This window comes from Rhinatrema bivittatum, chromosome 3 (genome assembly GCF_901001135.1).
Source record: "Rhinatrema bivittatum chromosome 3, aRhiBiv1.1, whole genome shotgun sequence".
NCBI classification, from domain to species: domain Eukaryota; kingdom Metazoa; phylum Chordata; class Amphibia; order Gymnophiona; family Rhinatrematidae; genus Rhinatrema; species Rhinatrema bivittatum.
This window is the reverse complement of record NC_042617.1, coordinates 416,461,325-416,486,534: the sequence shown is the minus strand read 5'-3', so window position 1 is coordinate 416,486,534 and position 25,210 is coordinate 416,461,325. Positions and strand designations below refer to the sequence as shown.

At 45.7% G+C, this 25,210-nt stretch overlaps 1 protein-coding gene across 3 annotated transcripts in view; it reads left to right on the top strand.

The window, feature by feature from the left end:
* FBXO9 (F-box protein 9) overlaps window positions 1-25,210 on the top strand; it is a 244,069-nt gene that overhangs the window by 194,908 nt on the left and 23,951 nt on the right. For all 3 annotated transcript variants that reach the window (XM_029595721.1, XM_029595720.1, XM_029595719.1), the window contains 2 exons: window positions 6,469-6,564; window positions 7,841-7,934. In XM_029595721.1, coding sequence (XP_029451581.1) covers window positions 6,469-6,564; window positions 7,841-7,934 — 190 coding nt within the window. The remainder of the gene's footprint in view (window positions 1-6,468; window positions 6,565-7,840; window positions 7,935-25,210) is intronic.

Below are 25,210 nucleotides of genomic sequence, written 5' to 3'. Positions count from 1 at the left end.
GCCACACTCTTCTACCCCACCTACCAGGGACAACAAGTTCCTGGATAGTGTGGGACGAAAAGTGTACCATGGAGCTATGTTGATTTAACGCATAGCTTCATATCAGCTCTATATGACTCAATACAACAGAGCTATCCTTAAGCAGATGCAAGACTACGCTGACACGTTACCGGACCAGTACCAACCGCAACTTCAAGCCCTTCTTCACAAGGGATTTGAGGCAGGGAAGCACGAGATTAGGACCGCCTACGATATATTCGATGCTTCCACGAAGGTTTCAGCCACAGCCATCTCAGCCAGACGCTGGGCTTGGTTAAAGTCATCCAACCTTCGCCCAGAGGTCCAGGATCGTCTTGCTGATTTACCCTGCTTAGGCGACAATTTGTTTGGAGAACAAATTCAACAGATTGTGGCAGAGTTAAAAGACCACCATGAGACGTTGAAACAACTCTCGTCTATCCCACCTGAGGTGACCTCCAAGCAACCGCAAAAGAAGGACTCTAAAAAGTCGTTCTTTCGACCACGTCGCTACTACCCTCCGTCAACTAGGGCTCGTCCTGTACGGTCCTCTAACAGGCCTCAGCCTCGTCAGCCGCGAAAGCAAAGGCCTACTGTAGCCCCACCTCCTGGGCCTGCGGCAGGCCTTTGACTTCCCTGTATTGAGCACAAGCCAACTCCCTCTTCCACACATCCCTGTGGGAGGTCGTCTGTACCACTTCTTACACCGTTGGAAACAGATCACCTCAGATCAGTGGGTGCTAACAATTATCGCACAGGGTTACCACCTCAACTTTATAACACTTCCGCCAGACTCCCCGCCCCTTCAGGCATGGAGTCTAACCAGCCATTTGACTCAATTACAACAAGAAGTATTCCTTCTTCTACAATCAAATGCTATAGAACCCGTCCCCCCTTGTCAACAAGGGAAAGGATTCTATTCCAGATACTTCCTAATACCAAAGAAATCAGGGGGACTTCGTCCAATTCTGGACCTTCGAGCCCTCAACAAGTATCTGCAAAAAGAAAAGTTCAAGATGGTAATCCTGGGCGCCTTGCTCCCTCTGTTGCAAAAGGGGGATTGGCTGTGCTCTCTCGACCTCAAGGACGCTTATACCCACATTGCGATAACGCAATCTCATCGCAAGTATCTGCGTTTTCTGATAGGCCACGACCATTATCAATACCGGGTACTGCCTTTCGGTCTGGCATCTGCTCCACGAGTCTTTACCAAGTGTCTCGTAGTACTAGCAGCATTTCTCAGGAAGGAAGGTGTCCACGTCTACCCCTACCTGGACGATTGGCTCATCAGGGCCTCTACCCCTCAGTTTGCTCAATCCTCCCTAAAATTGACAATTCACACACTCCTTTCCTTAGGGTTTCTTGTCAATTACGAGAAATCTTGCTTGGTCCCATCTCAGACCTTATCCTTCATTGGGGCAGACTTGGACACCTTACAGGCAAAAGCCTACCTTCCAATTCAACGAGTCCACACTCTCATGTCCTTAGCTCGCCAGCTCCAGTCGCAACACACTGCCACGGCTCGCCAGTTCCTCATTCTCCTAGGACACATGGCATCCTCGGTTCAAGTCACTCCCATGACCCGACTAGCCATGAGAGTAACGCAATGGACTCTACGACACCAATGGATTCAAGCTTTTCAGCCTCTGTCCTCCATTATCACAGTCACACAGGCGCTATGCCTATCCTTAACCTGGTGGACGACTCGGGTCAACCTCCTTCAGGGCTTACCCTTTCTTCCACCGGATCCGCAAGTAATCCTAACCACCGACGCTTCTCACATCGGTTGGGGAGCCCATGTGGACGACTTCCAAACCCAAGGGTTATGGTCCAAAGAGGAAGCCGAACACCAGATCAATTTCCTGGAACTTCGAGCAATCCGCTATGCGCTCCGCACTTTCAAAGATCATCTATTCCATCAGATAATCTTAATCCAGACGGACAACCAGGTGGCCATGTGGTACATAAACAAGCAGGGAGGCACAGGCTCCTTCCTTCTGTGTCAGGAAGCTGCGCAGATCTGGGCGGAAGCCCTCTCCCACTCCATGTACCTCAGGGCCACTTACTTGCCGGGAGTAGACAATGTATTGGCAGACCAGCTGAGCCGTGTCTTCCAACCACACGAGTGGTCACTCGATCCTCTGGTAGCGACCTCTCTGTTTCACAAGTGGGGTTCTCCCCGCATAGACCTCTTTGCGTCCCCTCAGAACCACAAAGTGGACGATTACTGCTCTCTCATTCGGAGCCAGCACTCTCGGCCGAGGGATGCATTCTCCCTCAAGTGGACAACCGGTCTACTCTATGCATTCCCTCCACTTCCTCTTGTGTCAAAGACTCTCGTGAAGCTACGCCAGGACGGAGGAACCATGATCCTGATAGCACCTTACTGGCCACGCCAAGTATGGTTTCCAATACTCCAGGATCTCTCCATCCGCAGGCACATTCCTCTGGGAATGGACCCGCATCTTCTCACTCAAAACGACGGATGCCTCCTCCATCCCAACCTCCAAGCCTTGTCCCTGACGGCATGGATGTTGAAAGGTTAGTCCTTCAACCATTTCACCTTTCGGATTCAGTTTCTCGGGTCCTGATAGCTTCACGAAAGCCTTCCACAAGAAAGTCTTACTCATACAAATGGAAAAGGTACACATCATGGTGCACTTCTCAGTCCCTTGATCCCCTTTCCTGTCCAATCTCCAAATTCTTGGACTATTTATGGCATCTCTCTGAATCAGGTCTTAAAACCTCTTCTATCAGAATGCATGTCAGTGCGGTAGCCGCCTTCCATAAAGGTATTGGGGGTACTCCTATTTCAGTACAACCCCTAGTAACACGCTTTCTTAAGGGCTTACTCCATCTGAAGCCACCCTTACGTCCTCCGGCCCCATCTTGGGACCTTAATCTGGTTCTTGGTCGTCTTATGAAACCACCTTTCGAACCTCTGCACTCCTGTGAATTGAAGTATCTCACATGGAAAGTATTATTCCTGTTGGCTATTACTTCAGCTCGCAGGGTTAGTGAGTTACAGGCCGTAGTCACCTATCCGCCTTACACTAAACTCCTGCAGGACAGAGCGGTACTCCGCACTCACCCTAAATTTTTACCCAAGGTAGTTTCTGAATTTCATATCAATCAATCCATCATACTACCTATCTTCTTTCCCAGGCCCCATTCCAACTCTGGGGAACAGACTCTGCATACCCTAGACTGTAAACGAGCTCTAGCGTTTTATCTAGACCGTACAGTTGCTCACAGAAAGAGCACTCAATTGTTTGTCTCCTTCCATCCTAACAAGTTAGGACAACCTGTGGGTAAACAGGCTCTTTCCTCCTGGTTGGCGGACTGCATTTCCTTCTGTTATCAGCAAGCTGGCATTCCTTTCCAAGACCGTGTCAAAGCACACTCTGTGAGGGCCATGGCGACTTCAGTAGCACACCTTCGATCGGTGCCGCTTCCTGACATCTGCAAGGCTGCAACCTGGAGTTCTCTCCATACCTTTGCAGCCCACTATTGTTTGGACAAGGCTGGAAGACAGGACTCCATCTTCGGCCAATCTGTCTTGCGTAACCTTTTTCCAACATGATGTACCAACACCCTTCCACCTTCCCAGTAGGGTGCGGATGCCCTTTCCCAAATTCCACCCTAGTTGTTGTGCCTGTTGCACGTCGTTGGGTGCATTTGGTGCAGGCCAGGACATCCTCAGCTCGGTACTCACCCATTTGTGAGGACAACCATCCTGCTTGTCCTGTGAGAAAGCAAATGTTGCTTACCTGATGTAACAGGTGTTCTCACAGGACAGCAGGATGTTAGTCCTCACGAAACCCGCCCGCCACCCCGCGGTGTTGGGTTCGTTTTATTTTTACTTCTAGGCACTGCCTGTAGCTTTGAAAATCAGACTGAAGGGAGACCCCTGCTGGCTGCAGGGTCGGTGCCTTGCTGGGCATGCCCAGTAGGGGCCAGTCAAAGTTCTGTTTAAACTTTGACAGAAGTTTTCCGTGGTGGGCTCCATCCTCGATGTCACCCATTTGTGAGGACTAACATCCTGCTGTCCTGTGAGAACACCTGTTACATCAGGTAAGCAACATTTGCTTTCTCCATTTCCTCGGCCTATGTTTGGGTTTGGAGAGTGCTTGAAGCCTGGTATGAGGATCAAGGTACTCCATTCCTTGGTCAAGATCCCACTCAATTTGGAATTCTTGCAGGGTGGCTTGAATAAAGGCTTGGCTTTTAATTCCTTAAAGGTACAAGTAGCCGTTCTCTCCTGTTTCAAGGGTCAGGTAAATGGTGGACCCTTGTCGGCTCATCCTGATGTGGCCCACTTTCTGAAAGGAGTGAAACATCTTCGGCCTCCCTTGCGGTTTCTGGTGCCCCTATGGAGTCTTAATTTGGTTTTGGATTTTTTTGTCAGGTCCTATGTTTAGACCGTTACATACTCTGTCCTTGCAGTTACTGATCTTGTCCACGTTTCCCATGTGGCAATTTGTTCAGCACGTAAGGTTTCCAAATTTGCAGGCCTTGTCATGCCGGGAGGCATTTCTCCAGGTGAGTCCAGGGGTGATACAGCTGTGTACTGTTCCTTCCTTTTTACTGAAGGTGTTCTCTGAGTTTCACTTGATTCAGTCCATTTCCCTGCTGTCTCTAGACAAGAGAAAGATGTAGAGGAGTGTCATCTGTTGCGACCCTTGGATGTCAAGAGGCATATTGTCAGGTATCTGGAGATTACGGAACCTTTACAGAAGTCAGATCGCCTGTTTGCCCTTCACAGCGGTACGAGACCAGGAGAACCAGCCTTGCAGACTACAATAGCTCGCTGGGTTAAGGAGGTAGTCATGGCTGCGTACATGGATGCTGGGAAGCCATTACCTAGTCAAGTTAGGGCTTGTTCCACTAGGGCTCAGGCAGTGTCATGGGTAGACTATAGATTGTTGTCTCCCATCGACATTTGCCAAGCTACGACATGGTCCTCCTTGCACACCTTTTCCAGGTATTATCGTCTGGATGTTCAGGTCTGGGAGGATGTGACCTCTGTGTGTGATTTTAATTGGACCACGAGCAGCCTCCCACCCCATTCGGGAGTAGCTTGGGTACATCTCACTTGTTCTGGATTCATCTGACTAGATGCTAAGAAATGAGAAATTACTACTTTCCTGAATTTCCTTTTCTTTAGGACAGTCAGGTGAATCCGGCTTCCCTCTTTTAGCTACTGAATGATTGCATATTGATCCTCCTGTGAGTCTACATGTTTCAGGGATTATTGCTAAGTGTTACTCCAGCCCCTGGGCTAGTGTTATTACTTTCCTGTCTGATTTCAGTGTTGCCTGTTGGCTGAGTATTGAAATGGTTATCTATTTTTAATCAAGTTTTTTGCTAGTCTGTCCACAGTTGCTTTTGAGGAGAAGACTGGTAGGATATATATATACTGTGATGTCAGCTTGCTCCATCTGCTGGTAGAGCTACATAACCCACTTGTTCTGGATTCATCTGGTTGTCCTAAATAAAAGGAAACTATCAGGTAAGCAGTAATTTCATTCTTCACCTCCTCTCCAAAGCCCTCCCACCCACCCATCCAATACCTCAAATGTGTCCCATTTAGAAGCCCAGGATCGCAGAACAATGTGAACTGAGCTCTTCCAGTGTAGGTCAGGGCAGCCACGCTGGAAGCGTAAGCTGTCCCCGTAATTGTCCAGCCAACTGGTTCACAGTTATGCTGATAATTTACGCTTCGGTGCAGCTGCTCAGTTATCAGCATAAAAGTTATCACTTTTACATGTACATTCAATGACATGACAGGAGCCCATGTCGTTGAGTGTACCTGTAAAAGTGGTTGAGCTACAAGCCTGTACAGTCCCTCCCGACGCAGTCTTTTTGAGCGAAACACGGTGTCTGTCAAGGGACACTTTTTAAACGTAAATATTTAAGATTCAGGAACTTCCTTGTTGAATAAAAATTGCACTTGGTTTGAAAATACATGATTTATTTCTTCAGAGAACCATTATATTTACTGCATTCTTTCTACTTCAACATTTAGACCAAACCAGTCATTTAAAATTTGGCTAATTAGGTTAAAGTTATCAGGCTGTAGTTAACTGGATAACTTTAATAAGGGATATTCAGTTGGACATTTATCCCACTGAATATCCAGGACAAGTTATCTGACTAACTATAGCTGGATAACTTATCTGCTTACCAGCATATTGAATATTGGACCCTTAATGTTTAATAAACTTATACATGTATATGATTAACTGTTGCATCATGGACTTTAGAGAACAGTAAGCAATGTACAATGTTTGTATTAGGGTACTTATGCCTTCTGAAACACATACTCTTTTGAAATTGTAATGGTGCAAATATCAAATAAGCATTCATGTAGATTTTATGGAGGGCATCCTAAAGAGAAAGTCAAATCTTAAACTTTTTTCCATTTTTATATTGTATCTTTCTTTGCAGGTATATGAGGTTCTTCCCAGAAGGTCAAGTAATGATGTTGACTACACCTGAAGATCCTCAATCTATTGTCCCTCGTTTACGGACTAAGAATACAAGGTGTTGTAACTTAAAAAAAAAAAAAAATTGTATACCTAGCCCAGCTATTAAACCTTAAAAGAAAAAAAAAAAAAGCTGCCTGATTTTTTTTTTTTAAATTATCTCTCATATTTTGAATTTTTAAAAACTTTTTGTACTTGTACAAGCTTTGCTATCTGTATGATCTAAGAATAGGAGACTATCTTGGACAAAATAGGGAAAATATTGGAGACTGTCTGATGTGAGCATGTTAAGGAGCAGTAAGAGGCTTTATGCAAGAGGGTAAAAAATAAGGTAGCTTTTTGGGAATCATTCTGATCCATTTGGCATTCTCTGTAAACTTTTATAATATCGATCAATTAATATATCACGTAGACCCTTCTGTTTGAAAATTGAGGACTATGGTGCCTGCCCAATGTTAAGCATAAAATACCAAAAGTGCCTACTTATATAAACATGCTATTATTCAGTTACATTACTCCACGATGAAGCCTATTATGAAGGTCATCTAATCACAAGCGTCTGAATAATAGCATGTTTATATAAGTAGGCACCTTTGGCATTTTATGCTTTTATAATATACATGAACACTTTGGTTTAGATAAACTGGATTATGACAAGTTGTAAGAGAAATGAGAGGTATGGAAGAAGGATTAATGAGGAAATCCAGAGGCAAAATGTGAGTTTTTGAGAAGATTTAAGATAATAAATATTGTAAGTAGTATGTATGTGAGATGGTACAAACAGAAGGAGGAGAAACAATGAGGAAGGTTAGCTTGGAGACAGATATTAGCAGGAGGCTTTGCAGAAAAGTATGGCTTAGCAAGGATGTGAAAGTAGAATGGGGCATGCCACAAAGAGCAGAAAAGATTAGAGACTTAATTTCAAACTGATCCACTTTGTAATGAGGAGCCAGTAAAGAAAATGGGAAATGGCTAGAGGATTTTAAGGTTAAACATTGAAGCAGCCTAAAGTTAATTGGGTCCATTCTGATGACCCTATTTCATTATTTTCAAGAACAGTGACCATCTTCCCTTTACATTCTGCAGTAAGATATATTGTAATGAACAGAAATAGCTAGACAGTGTTCTCTTAAGAAAGCTTTACTGTACATCAAGAAGTCACCTGTATGGTTACATACTTCCACAATAGGTGTAGGAGTTTGAGGTAATTAAAAGAACAGTTCCTTTAGTAAGAGCATCCAATCTTACAGATGGTGACTGCACTACCGTGTTATGTAGTGCATTAAAGCTTGAGCTGCACACTTTATCTAAATTTTTTATTCTCACCTTCCTAGAACTGATGCAATCCTGCTTGGTCATTATCGTCTGTCCCAAGAAACAGACAATCAAACCAAAGTATTTGCTGTACTAGCTAAGAAGAAAGAAGAGGTGGGTATAGTCTGAAAATGTGCATGTTTGTGTATTTGTTGCTGTTAAAAATATATTTGTATTCTTGATGGAGTCTGTTACGGTAACATGCCGTTTTCTGACAAGTAGGTGCAACAGAGCCACCACACACGTATGTCATATGACTCTGTCATGGCAGCACAAAGAATCCTATAAAGCTTTCTTGGCATATGTTTTTCATGCACTGCAAGACCCATAGCTGCTCAGTTTTCTTTTTCCTGTCATTGGAAGATATTCACTAGACTGTTCTTACAGCTGTTTTCCCTTCGAGCCGTTGTTGTTTGGCTCATAGAAACATGATGGCAGGAAAAAAGATATGGCCTATCTAGTCTTCCCATCCATACCAACTATTCAGCTGTACAATACTACCCCGCCCTCAGAAATCCTCTGTATTTTCCTTTGAAAGAGGCCCGCTTCCTGTGCATGGAAACCCTGGAGGCATTTAAATGTCTTTCGCATATCTCCTATCCTGCCTTTCCTCTAGAGTATGTATGTTTAGATGTTTAAGCCTCTCCCCATATGCTTTAGAACGAAGACTATTGATCATTTTAGTAGCCATTCTCTGGATTGACTTCAACTGGTTTACATCCTTTTGAAGATGTGGTCTCCAGAACTATATACAGTATTCCAAATGAGGTTTCACCAAGGACCTATACCTGGGCAATATCGCCTCCTTTTTTTTTCTGCTGACCATTTTTTTCCTTGTGCAGCTAAAAATCTTTCTAACTTTTGCCATTGCCTTATCCACCTGTTTAGCCACCTTAAGTTAATCAGACAAGTCACCCCCAGATTCTGCTTTTCTTTTGTGCTTAGAAGAATTTCACCTCCTATATTGTACTTCTGCCTTGGGTTTTTATTCTGCTCAGTCTTACCTTTTTTTTCCCATTGATAAGCAGGCTGAATTAGCCATGACATGTGAGTGACTTCATCCTGCAGCACAGAACAGACTTGTCCCTCCTAGCTAGTAGAGCTTTTAGCTCTGCTCAGCATGTACGGGAATTTCCTTGTAGAAATTTTCACATAGGTGTTATCTTGTGAGCTGCCTCCTTTATTTCTTCAGTTGTCTCCTTTTCAGTTGTCTCGCTGCCCCTGTAGCACCCACAGCAGCACTTTCCAGTGCTAATAAAAGCTTATCTTCTCAAGATGTTCGGTAAGAAAAAGCCAACAGTGAGCAGTTTTAAAAAGTATATTTGTGGTAAGATGTCACTCATAGTTGGGCATAAATTGTGCTATCATTGCTTGGGTCTGCACTACAACTAGGCAAACTGTTACACCTGCGGATGTGCAAAATGAACTACTTGTCTAAATCTCTTAGAAGTCGCAGTCTGTCCTCTTCCCACACTGCAGAATCATCTGTCTTGCCAGGTAAAGAGGTAAGCAGGAGGTCCTCAAAAACTCCCCCCCCCCCCCCCTTCAGTGAAGCAGGCCAACACCTCAGGATTGTTGAGTGTTGACTGCCCTGCATCGATAAAGAAGCTGCATCATTCTGCAGGGCTGTTGGGGTAGCTAGCACCAAGGAAACACAAGTCTTCTAAAAGTGGTGCATTGGTGCCCATTGCTCATTGGCCTTATCTATGCACGGCACATCAACACTATCATCTCTAGACGCATCGCTGTTCTCACAGTGCACTAGTCATGTCTGTGCATGGGCATCATTGATGCACAGACTATATTGATTTGATTTAATTTAATATTTATGTACCGCACATACCAAACTTAAAAAGCAGTTCCCTGTACGTACCCGGATCAGTCCAGACAGTGGGTTGAGCCTCCTGTCCAGCAGAGGGAGACAGAGAAAAACTGAAAAAATATCCTAAATCAGGACAGTGCTCACCCTGCGTCCCTTCAGTATTTCTCTGTCTCCCAGCAGAGGCAGGCAGTTGAACCTGCGGTTCCCTAGCTTTCTCTGTTTTCCACACTGTGGTGATTTCTTTCTTTCTCCTTCTGATTGTTTCCAGGATCAAGCAAGTATTGATTAATTTCTATATGTACAAAAAAAAAAATAGAATTTGAAGGAAATCAAACTTCTTGTCTATGTGAGACAGCTCTGTCTCACAGCTCTTACAGGGTCCCAGGGGGGATTTTCCCCTTGAGTACTCAGCCTGGGACCCCTGTTCCCGGTGACCACTTGCCTGGCTTAAAGGGGTGATACTGGTGGTCCAGTCTCTCCCCCTTTTTGTGCCTGCCTCAGGTCTTTTAGCAGAGAGGCTCCCATTCCTCTGCTCATTTCTTTGGAAAAAAAAAAAAGACCATCGGAGGCATAGCTTACCCACGCTTTTCATTGCAGGCTCCAACAAGGTAAGCAGCTGGGGAAGTGATTACTGGTGGTCCAGTCCCTCTCTTCACCCGTGTGTGTCTAAGCACTGTGTGTAAAAATAAATAAATAAATTTTTCTTTTTTGGTCAGCTGCAATCCAGGACCCCTGCCCACCTGAATCACCGCGTTTTTGGCCGATTTTGTGTTTTGTAAGCCGTTCTCTCTCCCCCCCCCCCCCCCCCATGCTGAGGCCATCCTGGTGTATAGCATGTGAGTAATCGGCCGCACGGCTTTCTAGGACTGGGATTTGCTCGAGGTGCCTTCCAGGGGGACGGGTAGCTCTTTCTCAGGGTCTGCAGCAACAGCCAAGCCTTGTGGGGCTCAAAAACATCAGGCTCCGTAGGAGCTCAGAGCTGATCCTTTCTCCCTCAGTGCAGGGATGGCAGCCATCTTAAGTACATGTCTTAAGCACATGTCATGCAGCTCAGGCAAGGGCTGTGGGGGAGGGGGAGCTTTCTCCATTGTATCCAGTCCCTGAACTCCTGATGAGAATGCAGATCAGGATCAGGTTTTTTTTACAGGAGGACCCTGCTTTTCCAGAACAGGATGTTGATTCTGATTCCTTTTCTTTAGATTTTGTCCTCCTTATGCATAAAGCCTTTTTGGGCTTCCAGGTCTCTGCAAGGTGGTGCCTTGCCAGTCAGACAGTATTTTTCGATCAGGCAGATCTCTTTTGTCTAGCGGCCTGGCTTTTGAGCAGCGGCAACTAAGGAAGAAGGGTTATAAGGAGGAATGTACCATTAACATTTGGTATTTTGCTTTTTGGTTTCTGTGAAGCTAAAATTTATCGTCTGTATTTTATTTTTGCTTTTATTATGTATGTATCTTTGTATATCGCTTAGGTCTTCTAAGTGTTAGGCGATTAATAAATTTTAATAAATGAAATGAAAGTTATCTCCTCTCTGTTGCGGGCCCATAAGAATTCTGCCTCTCTGGCTTATATTCGGGTATGGAGAGTGTTTGAGACTATGTGCGCTGAGTCAGGAGTTCCGGCGCATAAGGCTTTGGTGTCCCAGGTTCTCTCCTTCCTGCAGAATGGTCTCTCCAAAGGTTTGTCTTTCAATTCCTTGCGGGTACTGGTTTTGGAGCTCGGTTCCCTCCTTGGGCGGGTCGATGGTTACACATTGGCGACCCATCCGGATGACATTCGGTTCCTCAGGGGGGCTAAGCACTTGAATCCGCCTGCCCGGGCTACTTGTCTGTCGTGGAGCCTTAACTTGATTCTCCGCATTCTTTGCGAGGTGCCCTTCGAACCCCTTCGGCGAGCCATACTTAAGGGTCTGACCCTTAAGACTGACTTTCTGGTCTCTATGTCCTCAGCCAGGAGAGTGTCCGAGCTCCAAGCCCTGTCTTGTAGGGACCCTTTCCTTCGCTTTTCTGATTCAGGTGTTTCCCTCCAAACAGTCCCATCTTCCCTGCCAAAGGTTTTGTCCTCCTTTCATGTAAATCAGTCAGTGGAGCTCTCTGCTTTTTCTCAAGAGGACATTGCGAACACGCCTGGCGCGGATCTATGGCACCTTGATGTGAAGAGGGTCCTACTGCAATATTTGCAGGTGACGAATGATTTTCGAGTCTCTGATCATCTTTGTCTTATGGAAGGGCCGAGTAAGGGGAATAAGGCTTCTAAAGCTACTATCCCTCGCTGGCTAAAAGAGGCGATTGCGTCGGTGTATATTTGTAGGGGCTGGTCAGTTCTGGAGGGCTTAAAGCAGGGGTCGGGAACCCATGGCTCGCGAGCCAGATATGGCTCTTTTGAGGGCTGCATCTGGCTCGCAGACAAGTGTCGCCACACTTTCCCGCTGACCCAGCTGCTCCCCGGTCCTCCTCCGCCCGGGCTTAAAATGCTGTCAGCCCGGGCGGAACACGGCAGGACAGCTGGAGTCAGAGGCACCGGCGTGCTCTCTTCTTCCCGCCCCCCCCCCCCCCCCCCCGCGGCCCGGAAGAGGAAGTGGAGAGTATCGGGTGCCTGCGCGGCAAGAAGAGGCCACGCTAGTGTGATCTCTTCTTCCCGGCCCGGAAGAGGAAGTGGAGAGTATCGGGTGCCTGCGCGGCAAGAAGAGGCCACGCTAGTGTGATCTCTTCTTCCCGGCCCGGAAGAGGAAGTGGAGAGTATCGGGTGCCTGCGCGGCAAGAAGAGGCCACGCTAGTGCGCTCGGCATCGGCCCGAAGAAAAGAAGACTGCAGCGCGGCTCGGAGGAAAATGAAGAGCTTCAGCCGCGGCCGATGGGACTCCGCCTCCGCGAGGGCTGAAAATGAAGAGGTTAGCGTTGGGAGGAGGCTGCTGCTGCCGCGAGTTCCCGAGGCTGCTGCTGCCGCGAGTTCCCGAGGCACTCGGGGTGGGGGAGAGAGAGAGTTGAATGAGCGAATTCACTCTCTCTCTCCCCCACCCCGGGAACTCGCGGCAGCAGCAGCCTCCTCCCAACGCTAACCTCTTCATTTTCAGCCCTCGCGGAGGCGGAGTCCCATCGGCCGCGGCTGAAGCTCTTCATTTTCCTCCGAGCCGCGCTGCAGTCTTCTTTTCTTCGGGCCGATGCCGAGCGCACTAGCGTGGCCTCTTCTTGCCGCGCAGGCACCCGATACTCTCCACTTCCTCTTCCGGGCCACGGGGGGGGGGCTGTGTGTGTGTGTGTGAGAGTGAGAGATTGCATGTATGTGAATGATTGAGAGCCTGTACATGTGAAAGAGAGTATGTCTGCGATTGAGAGCCTGCCTGTGAGAGAGAGAGAGCATGAATGTAAGTTTACCATTGGGAACCTGTATGTGTAAGTTTGTGATTGAAAACCTGTTTGTGTGAAAGTGTATGTGTGTATGATTGAGATCCTTTGTGTGTGAGAGAAATCATGTGTATGTATGATTAAGAGCCTGTGTGTATAAGTAAGAGAGAGATCATGTGTGTCTGTGTGTGATTGAGAGCTGGTTTAGGTGATGGAGCATGTGAGTATGTGATTGAGAGCCTGTGTTTAAATGAGAGAGAGGACATGTTTGTAAGCATGTGAATGAGAGTCTGTGTGTGAGAGAAAAAGACAGCATGTATTTATGTGATTGAAAGCCTGTGTGTGTGTGTAAGCGTGAAAAGATAGCATGTGTGTAAATGTGTAATTAAGAGCCTATATAAGTGAGAGAGAAAAAACATGTGTATATGTGAGTACTGAGAGCATGTGTTGTATAGGTGTGTCATTGAGAGCCAGTGTGAGAGAGAGCGCTGGTATGTGACACAGAGAGGAGAAAGTTCCGAGCAAACCACCCCACCTCCTGCTAATTCAGAACAATCTCAGGACACCTGGATATCAAACGTTCCCAGGTATGCAGAGCAAAAAAATTTTGTATCCTTATTATTTTTCATTACTGGGTCTTTGTGTCTGCTATTTTGAAATATTTTGTTGGTATCTGGAAATGTTTTATATGAGTTTTTAATTATTGGATTTTCCACTCAGCTGTTTCGAAATAGGTTCTTTTTGTTATCAGCAGTAAAACTGTACTTTTATATTTCTTGATTTGTTTTATAAGGATGGGTGATGTTTCTTTTTCCTATGTTACACTGCATACAGAGACTCTGGCTTGTTGCAGTTTCCAATTCAGTTTTTTCTGCATGCTTCTTGTTATGCGTTTTGGTCTCTTTATTCTATGTTAGGTGAGGGACTGCACGTGATTCAGCTGAGGTTTTCTGCTGGTGTGTAGTTTCTGTGTAGGACTCTATAGCAGCCTGACTTGGTCCGTTTTCCTAATAGGAGATGTATTGGTGTCTTAAGGCCTGGTGTAATATTTTCAGAGACTTATTGTACTTTAAAAGTGTGATCTTACATAAAATGCACACATTTACTTGTATTTAGTTTTAAACGTATTGTATGGCTCTCATGGAATTACATTTTAAAATATGTGGCGTTTATGGCTCTCTCAGCCAAAAAGGTTCCTGACCCCTGGCTTAAAGGCTTACTCTTTACGTTCTCAAGCTGCCTCTTGGGCGGAGAGTCAGTCAGTCTTGCCGCAAGAAATCTGCAGAGCAGCTACTTGGAAATCCCTTCATACCTTTGGGCATCATTATCGCCTTGATGTTCAGGCGCCAGTCTTTGACTCTTTCGGCAGACAGGTACTTCGAGCGGGACTGTCTCGATCCCACCCTGTTTAGGGAAACTTTGGTGCATCCCACTGTCTGGACTGATCCGGGTACGTACAGGGAAAGGAAAATTAGTTCTTACCTGCTAATTTTCGTTCCTGTAGTACCACGGATCAGTCCAGACTCCCGCCCTGAATACATCTACATTGCTACGTCCGCTCGGAGTTTATATATATATCTGTGTAAGAGCAGATATATATATATCTGTGTAAGAGCAGTTTATATATATCTGTGTAAGAGCAGCCCATACCCCTCCCCGTCCTTGACTACATTTAGCTCTTGACATCCTCTTGACACAGATCCTTTATTGCTTACTATGTAAATATTTATTGCTTACTATGTAAATATTCACTGTAAATGCATTTTACTATGCAAATATTCCTGTCCCTTTTCTCTTTTCTCCTCCTATCCCAGTTGGTAATTTCCTTGTTCATTGTAACTATTATTTTCTGCACCAGTTCAATTACCCTAGTTCTATGTTTATTACACGACTTGTTAAATGTAAACCGACTTGATGCAACCTTTGGTCGTGAAAGCCGGTATAGAAATAAATAAATAAATAAATAAATAAAATAAATGTTTGAATTTCTTGTTTCATTTTGATAGTTACAGTTTACTTGCTCGATCTTATCCTGGTTCTCTATGCTATTTTGGCTGCTTTGATATCGATTATACTGAAGGGACTGTCCTGGTATAGGATACGTTTTCAGTTTTTCTCTGTCTCCCTCTGCTGGACAGGAGGCTCAACCCACTGTCTGGACTGATCTGTGGTACTACAGGAACGAAAATTAGCAGGTAAGAACCAATTTTCCTATCAATTTTGCAGCAAATAAAAACATACATCAGATTAAAGCATTAAAATTCATTCAACCCCAACCCACCCCACCCCATGAATAAAGTATACATACTGTTCATTTCTTTCCCTACATTCCCACTATACCTACAGAGAAATAATAGCACTGATATACTTCTGCCTCTTAATTTCTTCCATACAGCTCCTTTCCCATCCAGGGCCTGATGACTATTACTGCACAAAAAGCCATGTTTTCACCTTTTTCCTAAATAACAGATAGTCCTACTCTAACCTGACCACCTTAGATGCAGAACTCCAAAGTTCTGCCCCTATCACGGAGAACATCCTCTTTTGACTCTTCACCTTACATCCATTTCTCCAAGATGGAACTTGTAGGAGATTTTCATTTCTTGATATAAGCTTTCTAGATGGTACATAGGGTTTTAACAATTGTTGCAAATATCATGCCCCCTTCTCCCTTACTGCCTTAAAAATCAGCAGCATCATTTTGAACATTGACTGCATTCTCACCAGAAGCCAAAGTAACTGAAACAAAAATGGATCTGCAAATATCAGTCGTGCCACCATATTCTGAATTATCTGCAACCAGCGGATGGACCTATCAGGAAAACCTACTAATAAATATTACAATAATCTAGTAATAGCATAAAATAAGCCTTAAGTGCTTTATAAAATGTAGATCTACTAAAGATACATCACGAATTGTGCATATGGTGCAACTTTAAACATGCCCTTTGAACCACTCCTGAAATATGAGCATTTCTCACAGGACAAGCAGGATGGTAGTCCTCACATATGGGTGACATCATCAGGATGGAGCCCAATCACAGAAAACTTCTGTCAAAGTTTCCAGAACTTTGACTGGCCCCTACTGGGCATGCCCAGCATGGCACTAACCCTGCAGCCAGCAGGGTTCCCCCTTCAGTCTTCTTTTTTCCGTGCAGCAGTAGCCTTGTGGTTTAGGAGCTCTGAAGAGATTCCTGACAGGAATTTTCCTCACAGAGTTAATTAAATTTAGATTGCCCCACAGGGGTCCCTCCTCTAACTTTTCTCAGGCCGCGGTACTCCGGTAAGTTTTTCACCGTTTTTCGTCGACTCCTGTTCCTCCCCCTCAAGATCGAGGGGATCGTAGGGAGAAACATTGGGCATCGTAAGTCTCGGACCGTCGAGGGAGCGAAATCATTGACCTCGCCACCGTCCGAGCCACCATCGAAGAAGCCCTGTCCAGGAACGGCACAGACCATTCCTGTGACTGGGACATCGAGGCCACCCTCACCCGATCGGGGTTTGGGAGTCTCGATTCCGCCCGTAAAGGTGGTCCCTCCAACTGTGCCTCAGCCTCCCTCTTCCGTCACGGAGCCGGGGCTGCTTGCCCCAGGTCTCCGGGAACAACTGGACCGGCTGGTCCAGGAGGCCATCGACAAGGCGATGCAACGACTCCAAGTTCCACCGGCACTGAGAATGGAACCGGTCACCGACCCGATTCCAGCAGCGCTGGCACCGCTGCTATCCCGGATGGAGGCGCTCATGACCGCCCTTCTACCGGTGATTCCCGGGTCTCCGATGGCTCCGGTGCACTCCTCGTTCCGCATTCCTCCTTCAGGGGTATTGCCTCAGCCATCGATGCCATGTCTTCCCTCGCCACCGATTCATTCATCGGGGGTGATAGGCACATCGATGCCTTCGATGCCGGCACCAATACCCCCCAGGGCGTCCACGGTGCCCCCGGTGATTCCTTCGATTTTCTCGGAGCCTCAGCCGGGGCCTTCGGGTATCCAACCCCCTTCTCGTCCTACAGGTCAGCCTGCTGATCCTTATGACACCTGGGGTGATGATACTTCCACAGACACCGATGACTTACCTTCACCTCCCTCTCCTACTGAAAGTAGAAAGCGTTCTCCTCCAGAGGACCTTTCTTTCATTAATTTTGTGAAGGAAATGTCTGAATTGGTCCCTTTTCAGCTTCAGACGGAGCAGGATGATAGGCACCAGATGATGGAGCTTCTCCAGTTCCTGGATGCCCCTAAAGTGATCACTTCTATTCCCATTCATTAAGTTCTTCTTGACCTCCTCAAAAAGAACTGGGAAAACCCTGGATCCATTGCCCCAGTACACAGAAAGGCTGACACTACCTATCTAATACAGTCAGCCCCTGGCTTTCAAAAATCTCAGCTCGACCACCACTCAGTTGTGGTAGAATCAGCTCAAAAGAAAGCAAACAGGATGAAGCCTCACTCCTCTACCCCTCCTGTTAAGGAACACAAGTTCCTAGACAATATTGGTCGACGAGTGTTCCAAGGGGCCATTCTCATCTCCAGAATTGCTTCTTACCAGCTGTACATGACCCAATACAACAGGGTCATTTTCAAGCAAATACAGGACTTTTCTGAAACCCTGCCTGACCAATTCCAAGAACATCTGCAAATCCTTGTCAACAAGGGGTTTGAGGCAGGAAAGCATGAGATAAGAACAGCTTATGATATCTTCGACACCTCCACTAGAGTGTCTGCAGCTGCCATTTCAGCAAGACGCTGGGCCTGGCTCAAGTCTTCTGACTTTCGCCCAGAAGTACAAGACAGGCGCTCTGACCTGCCCTGTATAGGAGATAATCTGTTCGGTGAACAGATTCAGCAAATAGTGGCTGAATTAAAGGACCATCATGAGACCCTCAAACAGCTCTCATCGATACCTTCTGACTTCCCCTCTAGACAGCCCTTCAAGAAGGACTCTAAGAAGTCATTCTTCCGCCCAAGGAAGTACTATCCTCCACCACCAAGGTCCCGAATTACGAGGCCTTATCAAAATCCTCAGCCTCGCCAGCTCCGGAAACAAAAGCCACAAGCAGCTCCCCAGCCGGGGCCTGCTTCAGGTTTTTGACTTTCCTTTGGAGAGCAGCAGCCTGATTCCTCTGTCAAGCATACCAGTGGGAGGTCGATTGTGCCACTTTCACAGCATGTGCCAATCAATCACAACTGACCAATGGGTGCTAGCAATCATTGCTCAGGGTTAACACCTAAACTTTCTTGCTCTTCCACCGGACTCACCACCTCTACAAGCGTGGAGAGTAACCGACCACTCTGTCCTTCTGGAGTAGGAGGTTTCCCTTCTTCTCCAGTTAAGAGCAATAGAACCCGTCCCACTTTCGCAACAAGGCCTAGGGTTCTATTCCCGGTACTTTTTGATCCCCAAAAAATCCGGGGGGCTTCGTCCAATTCTGGACCTACGTGCCCTCAACAAGTACCTCCAGCAGGAAAAGTTCAAGATGGTAACCTTGGGCTCGCTTCTACCTCTTCTACAAAGAGGAGACTGGCTCTGCTCTCTGGACCTCCAGGACGCATATACCCACATTGCGATTTATCTCCAGCTCATCGCAAGTACCTCAGGTTTTTAGTAGGCCCAAAGCACTATCAATACCGAGTGCTTCCATTCGGCCTAGCATCGGCACCACGAGTCTTTACCAAATGTCTCGTAGTTGTCACAGCTTTTCTCAGGAAAGAAGGTGCTCACGTCTACCCCTATCTAGACGACTGGTTAATCAGGGCCCCAACTCAGCAAGCCGCTCTATCGTCCCTGGATTTGACCCTACACACTCTAATTTCTCTAGGATTTCTCGTCAATTACGAGAAATCCTATTTAGTCCCATCTTAAACCTTGTTGTTCATTGGGGCAGACTTGGACACCTTACAGGCAAAAGCCTTTCTACCTCAACGAGTGCAAACCCTCGTGTCCCTTGCTCACCAGTTGCAGTCTCAGTATACAGCAACAGCTCGGCAATTTCCTAGCGTGTAGCAGATGGACTCAAAACAAATGGGTATAGTGTGCTCGTGCTAGCAGTTGGAGACTGATCTGACGTCAGCACGGGTACATATACCCCCACAGGAAGTGCCGCAAATCAGTAATTTCCGTCTCCAAAGCAGTTTGGAGCTACCTCACACTCGCTGAGCATGTTTCCAAATTCTAACGACTAAATTCCTAGAAGAAACCTATTGAAGACAAGCCCCGCACTCCAGTACTAAGTGGGTCACGGACAGCCTCCACCCAGTCCGGGAGTAGCTTTTGTACATCCCATTTGTTTTGAGTCCATCTGCTACACGCTAGGAAATGTAGAGATTACTTACCTGATAATCTCGTTTTCATTAGTGTATGCAGATGGACTCAGCATCCCGCCCGGCTGCCGGCATACATGGGGATTCACCGACTCACGGTAAGCCATGTTTTCTTATAATAGGCCATCCACCCTGCCGGGTGTCGACGCCTTCCGGTTGTGATCACTGGCGGTCTCCAGCTACTATCAATCGGTCAGGGTAATCCTGTTCATTTAATTGATCGGTCAGCTACAGCTTTTGCAAGGAAGATTACTGATTTGCGGCACTTCCTGTGGGGGTATATGTACCCGTGCTGACGTCAGATCCGTCTCCAACTGCTAGCACGAGCACACTATACCCATTTGTTTTGAGTCCATCTGCATACACTAAGGAAAACGAGATTATCAGGTAAGTAATCTCTACATTCCTTGTCCTTCTCGGACACATGGCGTTCTCAGTCCATGTCACACCAATGGCCCGCCTGGCCATGAGGCTCATACATTGGACTCTGAGGTCACAATGGATTCAAGCTACTCAGCCTCTGTCGACCATTGTCCACATCACCGACGCACTCAGTCTGTCTCTCGCCTGGTGGAAAGATCAGAACAATCTCCTCCAGGGACTTCCCTTTCAACTACCAGATCCTCAACTCATTCTCACCACCGACGCGTCCAACCTCGGGTGGGGAGCCCATGTGAACGATCTACAGACACAAGGATCTTGGTCTCCAGAGGAAGCCAAACACCAGATAAATTTCCTGGAGCTTCGAGCAATGCGATATACTCTCCGAGCTTTTCAGGACTCCCTATCAAATCACGTCATCCTGATTCAGACGGACAACCAGGTGACCATGTGTTACATCAACAAGCAGGGAGGCACAGGCTCCTTCCTTCTGTGTCAGGAGGCTGCGCAGATTTGAGCGGAAGCCCTATCCCACTCGATGTCCCTCAGGGCCTCCTATTTGCCAGGAGTGCAAAATGTCTTGGCAGAGAAACTGAGTTGTCTTCCAACCACACGAGTGGTCTCTTAATCCCTCGGTAGCGACCTTCCTCTTCCAGCATTGGGGTTCTCCCCAAATAGACCTCTTTGCGTCCCCTCAGAACCACAAAGTGGACAATTACTGCTCCCTCATTCGGAGCGAGCGCCCTCAGCCCAGAGATGCATTCTCCCTCTCGTGGGCAACCGGTCTGCTTTATGCATTCCCTCCACTTCCTCTTCTCTCGAAGACTCTCGTGAAGCTCCGTCAGGACAAGAGAACCATGATCCTGATAGCACCTCACTGGCCACGCCAAGTGTGGTTTCCCATAGTCCAGGATCTCTCTATCCGCAGGCACATTTCCTTGGGAATGGACCCGCATCTGATCACTCAGAAGGACGGATGTCTGCGCCATCCCAATCTTCAGGCCTTGTCCCTGACGGCATGGATGTTGAAAGGTTAATCCTTCAACCACTCAACCTTTCAGATTCAGTTTCTCGTGTCCTGATTGCTTCACAGAAGCCTTCCACAAGAAAATCTTATTCCTATAAATGGAAAAGGTATACATCATGATGTTCTTCGCAATCCCTTGATCCCTTTTCCTGTCCAATCCCAAAGTTTTTGGACTATCTCTGGCATTTATCGGAATCGGGTCTAAAGACCTCGTCCATCAGAATGCATGTCAGTGCGGTAGCCGCCTTCCATAAAGGTGTCTGGGACGTCCCTATATCGGTACAACCCCTTGTAACATGTTTTCTGAAAGGTTTGCTCCATATCAAGACACCTTTACTTCCTCCGGCCCCTTCTTGGGACCTTAATCTGGTTCTCGGGCGGCTCATGAAACCACCATTTGAACCTCTTCACTCCTGTGACCTAAAATATCTCACATGGAAAGTGATTTTCCTTTTGGCTATCACTTCAGCTCGCAGGGTTAAAGAGTTACAGGCCCTAGTTACCTATCCGCCTTACACTAAACTCCTGCAGGACCGGGCAGTACTCCGCACTCACCCAAAGTTTTTGCCTAAGGTAGTTTTGGAGTTTCACATGAATCAATCCATCATACTACCTATCTTCTTTCCCAGGCCCCACTCCAACCCAGGGGAACAGGCTCTGCATACCCTTGACTGTAAACGGGCTATAGCGTTCTACTTAGACCGTACAGTTGCACACAGGAAGAGCACTCAGTTATTCGGCTCTTTCCATCCCAACAAATTAGGGCAACCTGTGGGTAAGCAGACTCTCTCCTCCTGGTTGGCGGACTGCATATCTTTTTGCTATCAGCAAGCAGGCATTCCTTTTCAAGACCGTGTTAAAGCACACTCTGTGAGGGCCATGGCGACTTCAGTAGCACATCTACGATCGGTGCCGCTTCCTGACATTTGCAGGGCTGCCACCTGGAGTTCTCTCCACACTTTCGCAGCCCACTATTGCTTGGACAAAGCCGGAAGACAAGATTCCATCTTCGGCCAATCTGTTCTGCGTAACCTATTTCCAACGTGATGTACCAACACCCTTCCGCCTGCCCGGTGGGGTTCAGGATGCCCTCTACCAAATTCCACCCCAGTTGTTGTGCCTCTTGCACGCCGTTGGGTACATTTGGTGCATGTTCAGACATCCTCAGCTCGGTACTCACCCATATGTGAGGACTACCATCCTGCTTGTCCTGTGAGAAAGCAAGTGTTGCTTACCTGTAACAGGTGTTCTCACAGGACAGCAGGATGTTAGTCCTCACGAATCCTGCCCACCGCCCCATGGTGTTGGGTTCGTAACGTTTTGTTGTTTTATTTTTTCGGCACTGCCTGTAGCTATCAAATAAGACTGAAGGGGGACCCCTGGTGGCTGCAGGGTTAGTGCCATGCTGGGCATGCCCAGTAGGGGCCAGTCAAAGTTCTGGAAACTTTGATAGAAGTTTTCCGTGATTGGGCTCCATCCTGATGATGTCACCCATATGTGAGGACTAACATCCTGCTGTCCTGTGAGAACACCTGTTACAGGTAAGCAACACTTGCTTTATACTAAAATCAGAATCCTAATAGAACTCCTAAATCCTTTACTTTATCCAATATCCCAATTTCCTTGTTACCAATTGTTATTAATGTATCACAAGGGACTTCCATTGCATTTATTACCACCTCCTCCAGCTTTGCTTAATAGCATCTGAAATTTTCTGCAGGCCTTCACTCACCCTATTTAATGTAGCAGATTGATCCTTCCCCAATGGTACCACAAATTGAATATCGTCTGCATATAAAAATCCTTTAAATCCTAATGAGCCATTCAGAACCCTCAACAGCCTTAAAAACAAACAAGAGGGGATAGTGCAAACCGCTGTGGAATAACACATTTCATTTCAAAAACCTCTGAAAGTTTTTCTCGCACCATAACTTAAGCTCTGTCACTCAAAAATGATATCCTTTGCATTACCCTCCCACCCAATCCTTCCTGCTTACAGTGTTTCAATAAAATACTGTGATCAACTAAATCAAAGGCACTGGACAAATCCAGTAGAATCAGCAATACTAATTCCTTTTTATCCCTGAGTCACAGTACTTCATCATTTACTGCTACTAATATTGTCTCCATGCTGTATCCCTTCCTGGACCTTGATTGACACTCATCTAAATCATTCATTTCATACAGATATTCTGACATCTGATTAACCACCATTTTTTCTATCACTTTAGATAGAAAAGGAATATTAGCCACAGGGTGGTAATTCCCACAGATTGAAGCCTGCAAAGTAGGTTTCTTCAGTAATGGAATCAAAACAAAGCTCTTAAATTTGTCTGGGAGATAACCCTCTTATTAAGATGTTTACAATTTGTAACGGGGCAAACACAAAATTATACAGAAGCACTTTGATCAAAAAAGAGGGACAAGGATGAAACAAACACCAGATCGCTCTACATTTTGATAAAATCCCTTTTAATTCCATTACATTCACTTCTTCAAATTCACACAATCCTATCTCCAATTGCAAATTAAACACCCCTTCCAGTTTTCTTCTACATGTTTGTTCATCAACTCCATCTCTTTACAACAAATCTGAATCTTTTCTTGCCAACAACATATAAAGCTATTTCCCACAAGTCAATCTGGGTTAATGTTTACAGGTTTACAGTTCTCCCCTAACAAAATTATCCACTGTCTTAAAAAGCTGCTTCAGTATATTCTCTGCCTTTTTAATCTTATTCAAATAAAATCTTTTTAGATTTTATATTTGCTGACTAAATATTTATCGCTTTATGCCATTGCATTTTCACTTGCCAACTATTCAGTTTCACCCACAGTTTCTCTAACTTCTTACCATCTGTCTTTGTGCTCCCAGATCCCCCGAAAACCATTTAGGTACACTTTTGGTTTTATATAACATCATCTTCTCAGGAGTCATTTCATACATTATTTGAGTCAATGAACTATTCCAATATCCACTATATCATTCACATTGTCTCCCAAAGAATCTAGTTCTTTCATCATCCAAGCTGACAAAAACTTATCTTGATCAATTTTACCCTACTTTTCTTAATCTGTTTCTAAACAAGATAATTATTACCCTTTACCAACTGAAAGAGAAATTCAGTAGTCCTGTAGTCTCACCATATTACTTCGTTATTCCAAATAATCCAGAGTCGTATCTTGATTGAATTCCCCAGACCCAAATATCAAATCTATCTTATGAGTTACAAAATTTACCAACTATTTCAAAGCAAATGCTGCTAAACCTGTCAAAAAAAACAAACCCTGCTGAACCAGAGCACAAGTTAAATTGTCCACATGGTGATTAAAATCTCCTAATACTTGTAACTGACTAAAATGTAGAGCAACTTTCTCAGGTCCTCAAACCTTTCTAAAGTGGAGAGTAAACCACTAAAATACTCATACCCTTATTTCCTACCCTAACCAATAAATATTCACCACCCTTCCAACCCCCTCATTGCCCAATCTACCTTCCAATCCATTTTAAAAATAACTTCTATTCCTCCCCTTCTCTTACACACACTCTGAAATAATCTTAAAACCTCCTGGACACAGAAATGGCAAAACAGACTCAGATTCTTCAGACAGCCAAATTTCAGTAATTAATGCAATATCCTTTCTTGAAAAATTAAATCATGAAGCAAAAGAGCTTTCTTCCGTATTGACCTGGCATTCAATAATAGACAACGTATGTCCTCATAAATATCCCTCTTTACTACTGCCTTATTCCCATTTAACTTCACAGATAGAAAAGATCTGTCTCTTTACCTTCTGTATCACTGTCCTAGAAATACCCCATCCATTAATTCCTTGTCCCAAAACAGTATCAATTAAAAAACCATACACAAAAGTAAATTCTAGATATGACTCAAACTCTACCAATAACCACAAAATTCTCACAAAAGGGTTCACTAAGGGACAGTACCTTTAACGTGCCCCTTTGACGTGCCATAGTGCCAGAAGCTCAGCATCTTATAACACCCTCCCAATGGTTTTATTGGGCGGAGCTTCAGCGCATGACAGCAGGGGGTGGGACCAGCAACCTGGCAGGGCACAGTTCACCTCAGGACTTTGTTGGTCAGCCCCCTAATCACCATCAACCTCTATGGTTGCAGGCTGGTCCCCCACACACTCTTCAGGCAGGTAAGTAGAAATAGTCAGTTCTCCCTCACATGGCAGCTCAGCTTTTTATAACACTCTCCAGATGCACTGGTGTACCTTCGATGCAAACATTCCCATTATTGTCAACGCATGCATCATCGACTTCATTGGCACATTTGAAGCAAAGTTACTTGACACAATCAAAGCATGCTTCTTCTAAGACTACAAAGCACCTGGCAGCATTGAAGCAGCAGTCTCCTGCACTGCCAAAATCATGGGCATCATGCAGAATTACCAACACAACTTTATGCCAGTCAACCAAGAACAGGTGCAAAAGGAGGGTCTGTGATTAGAAACACTAGACCCAATATGTTC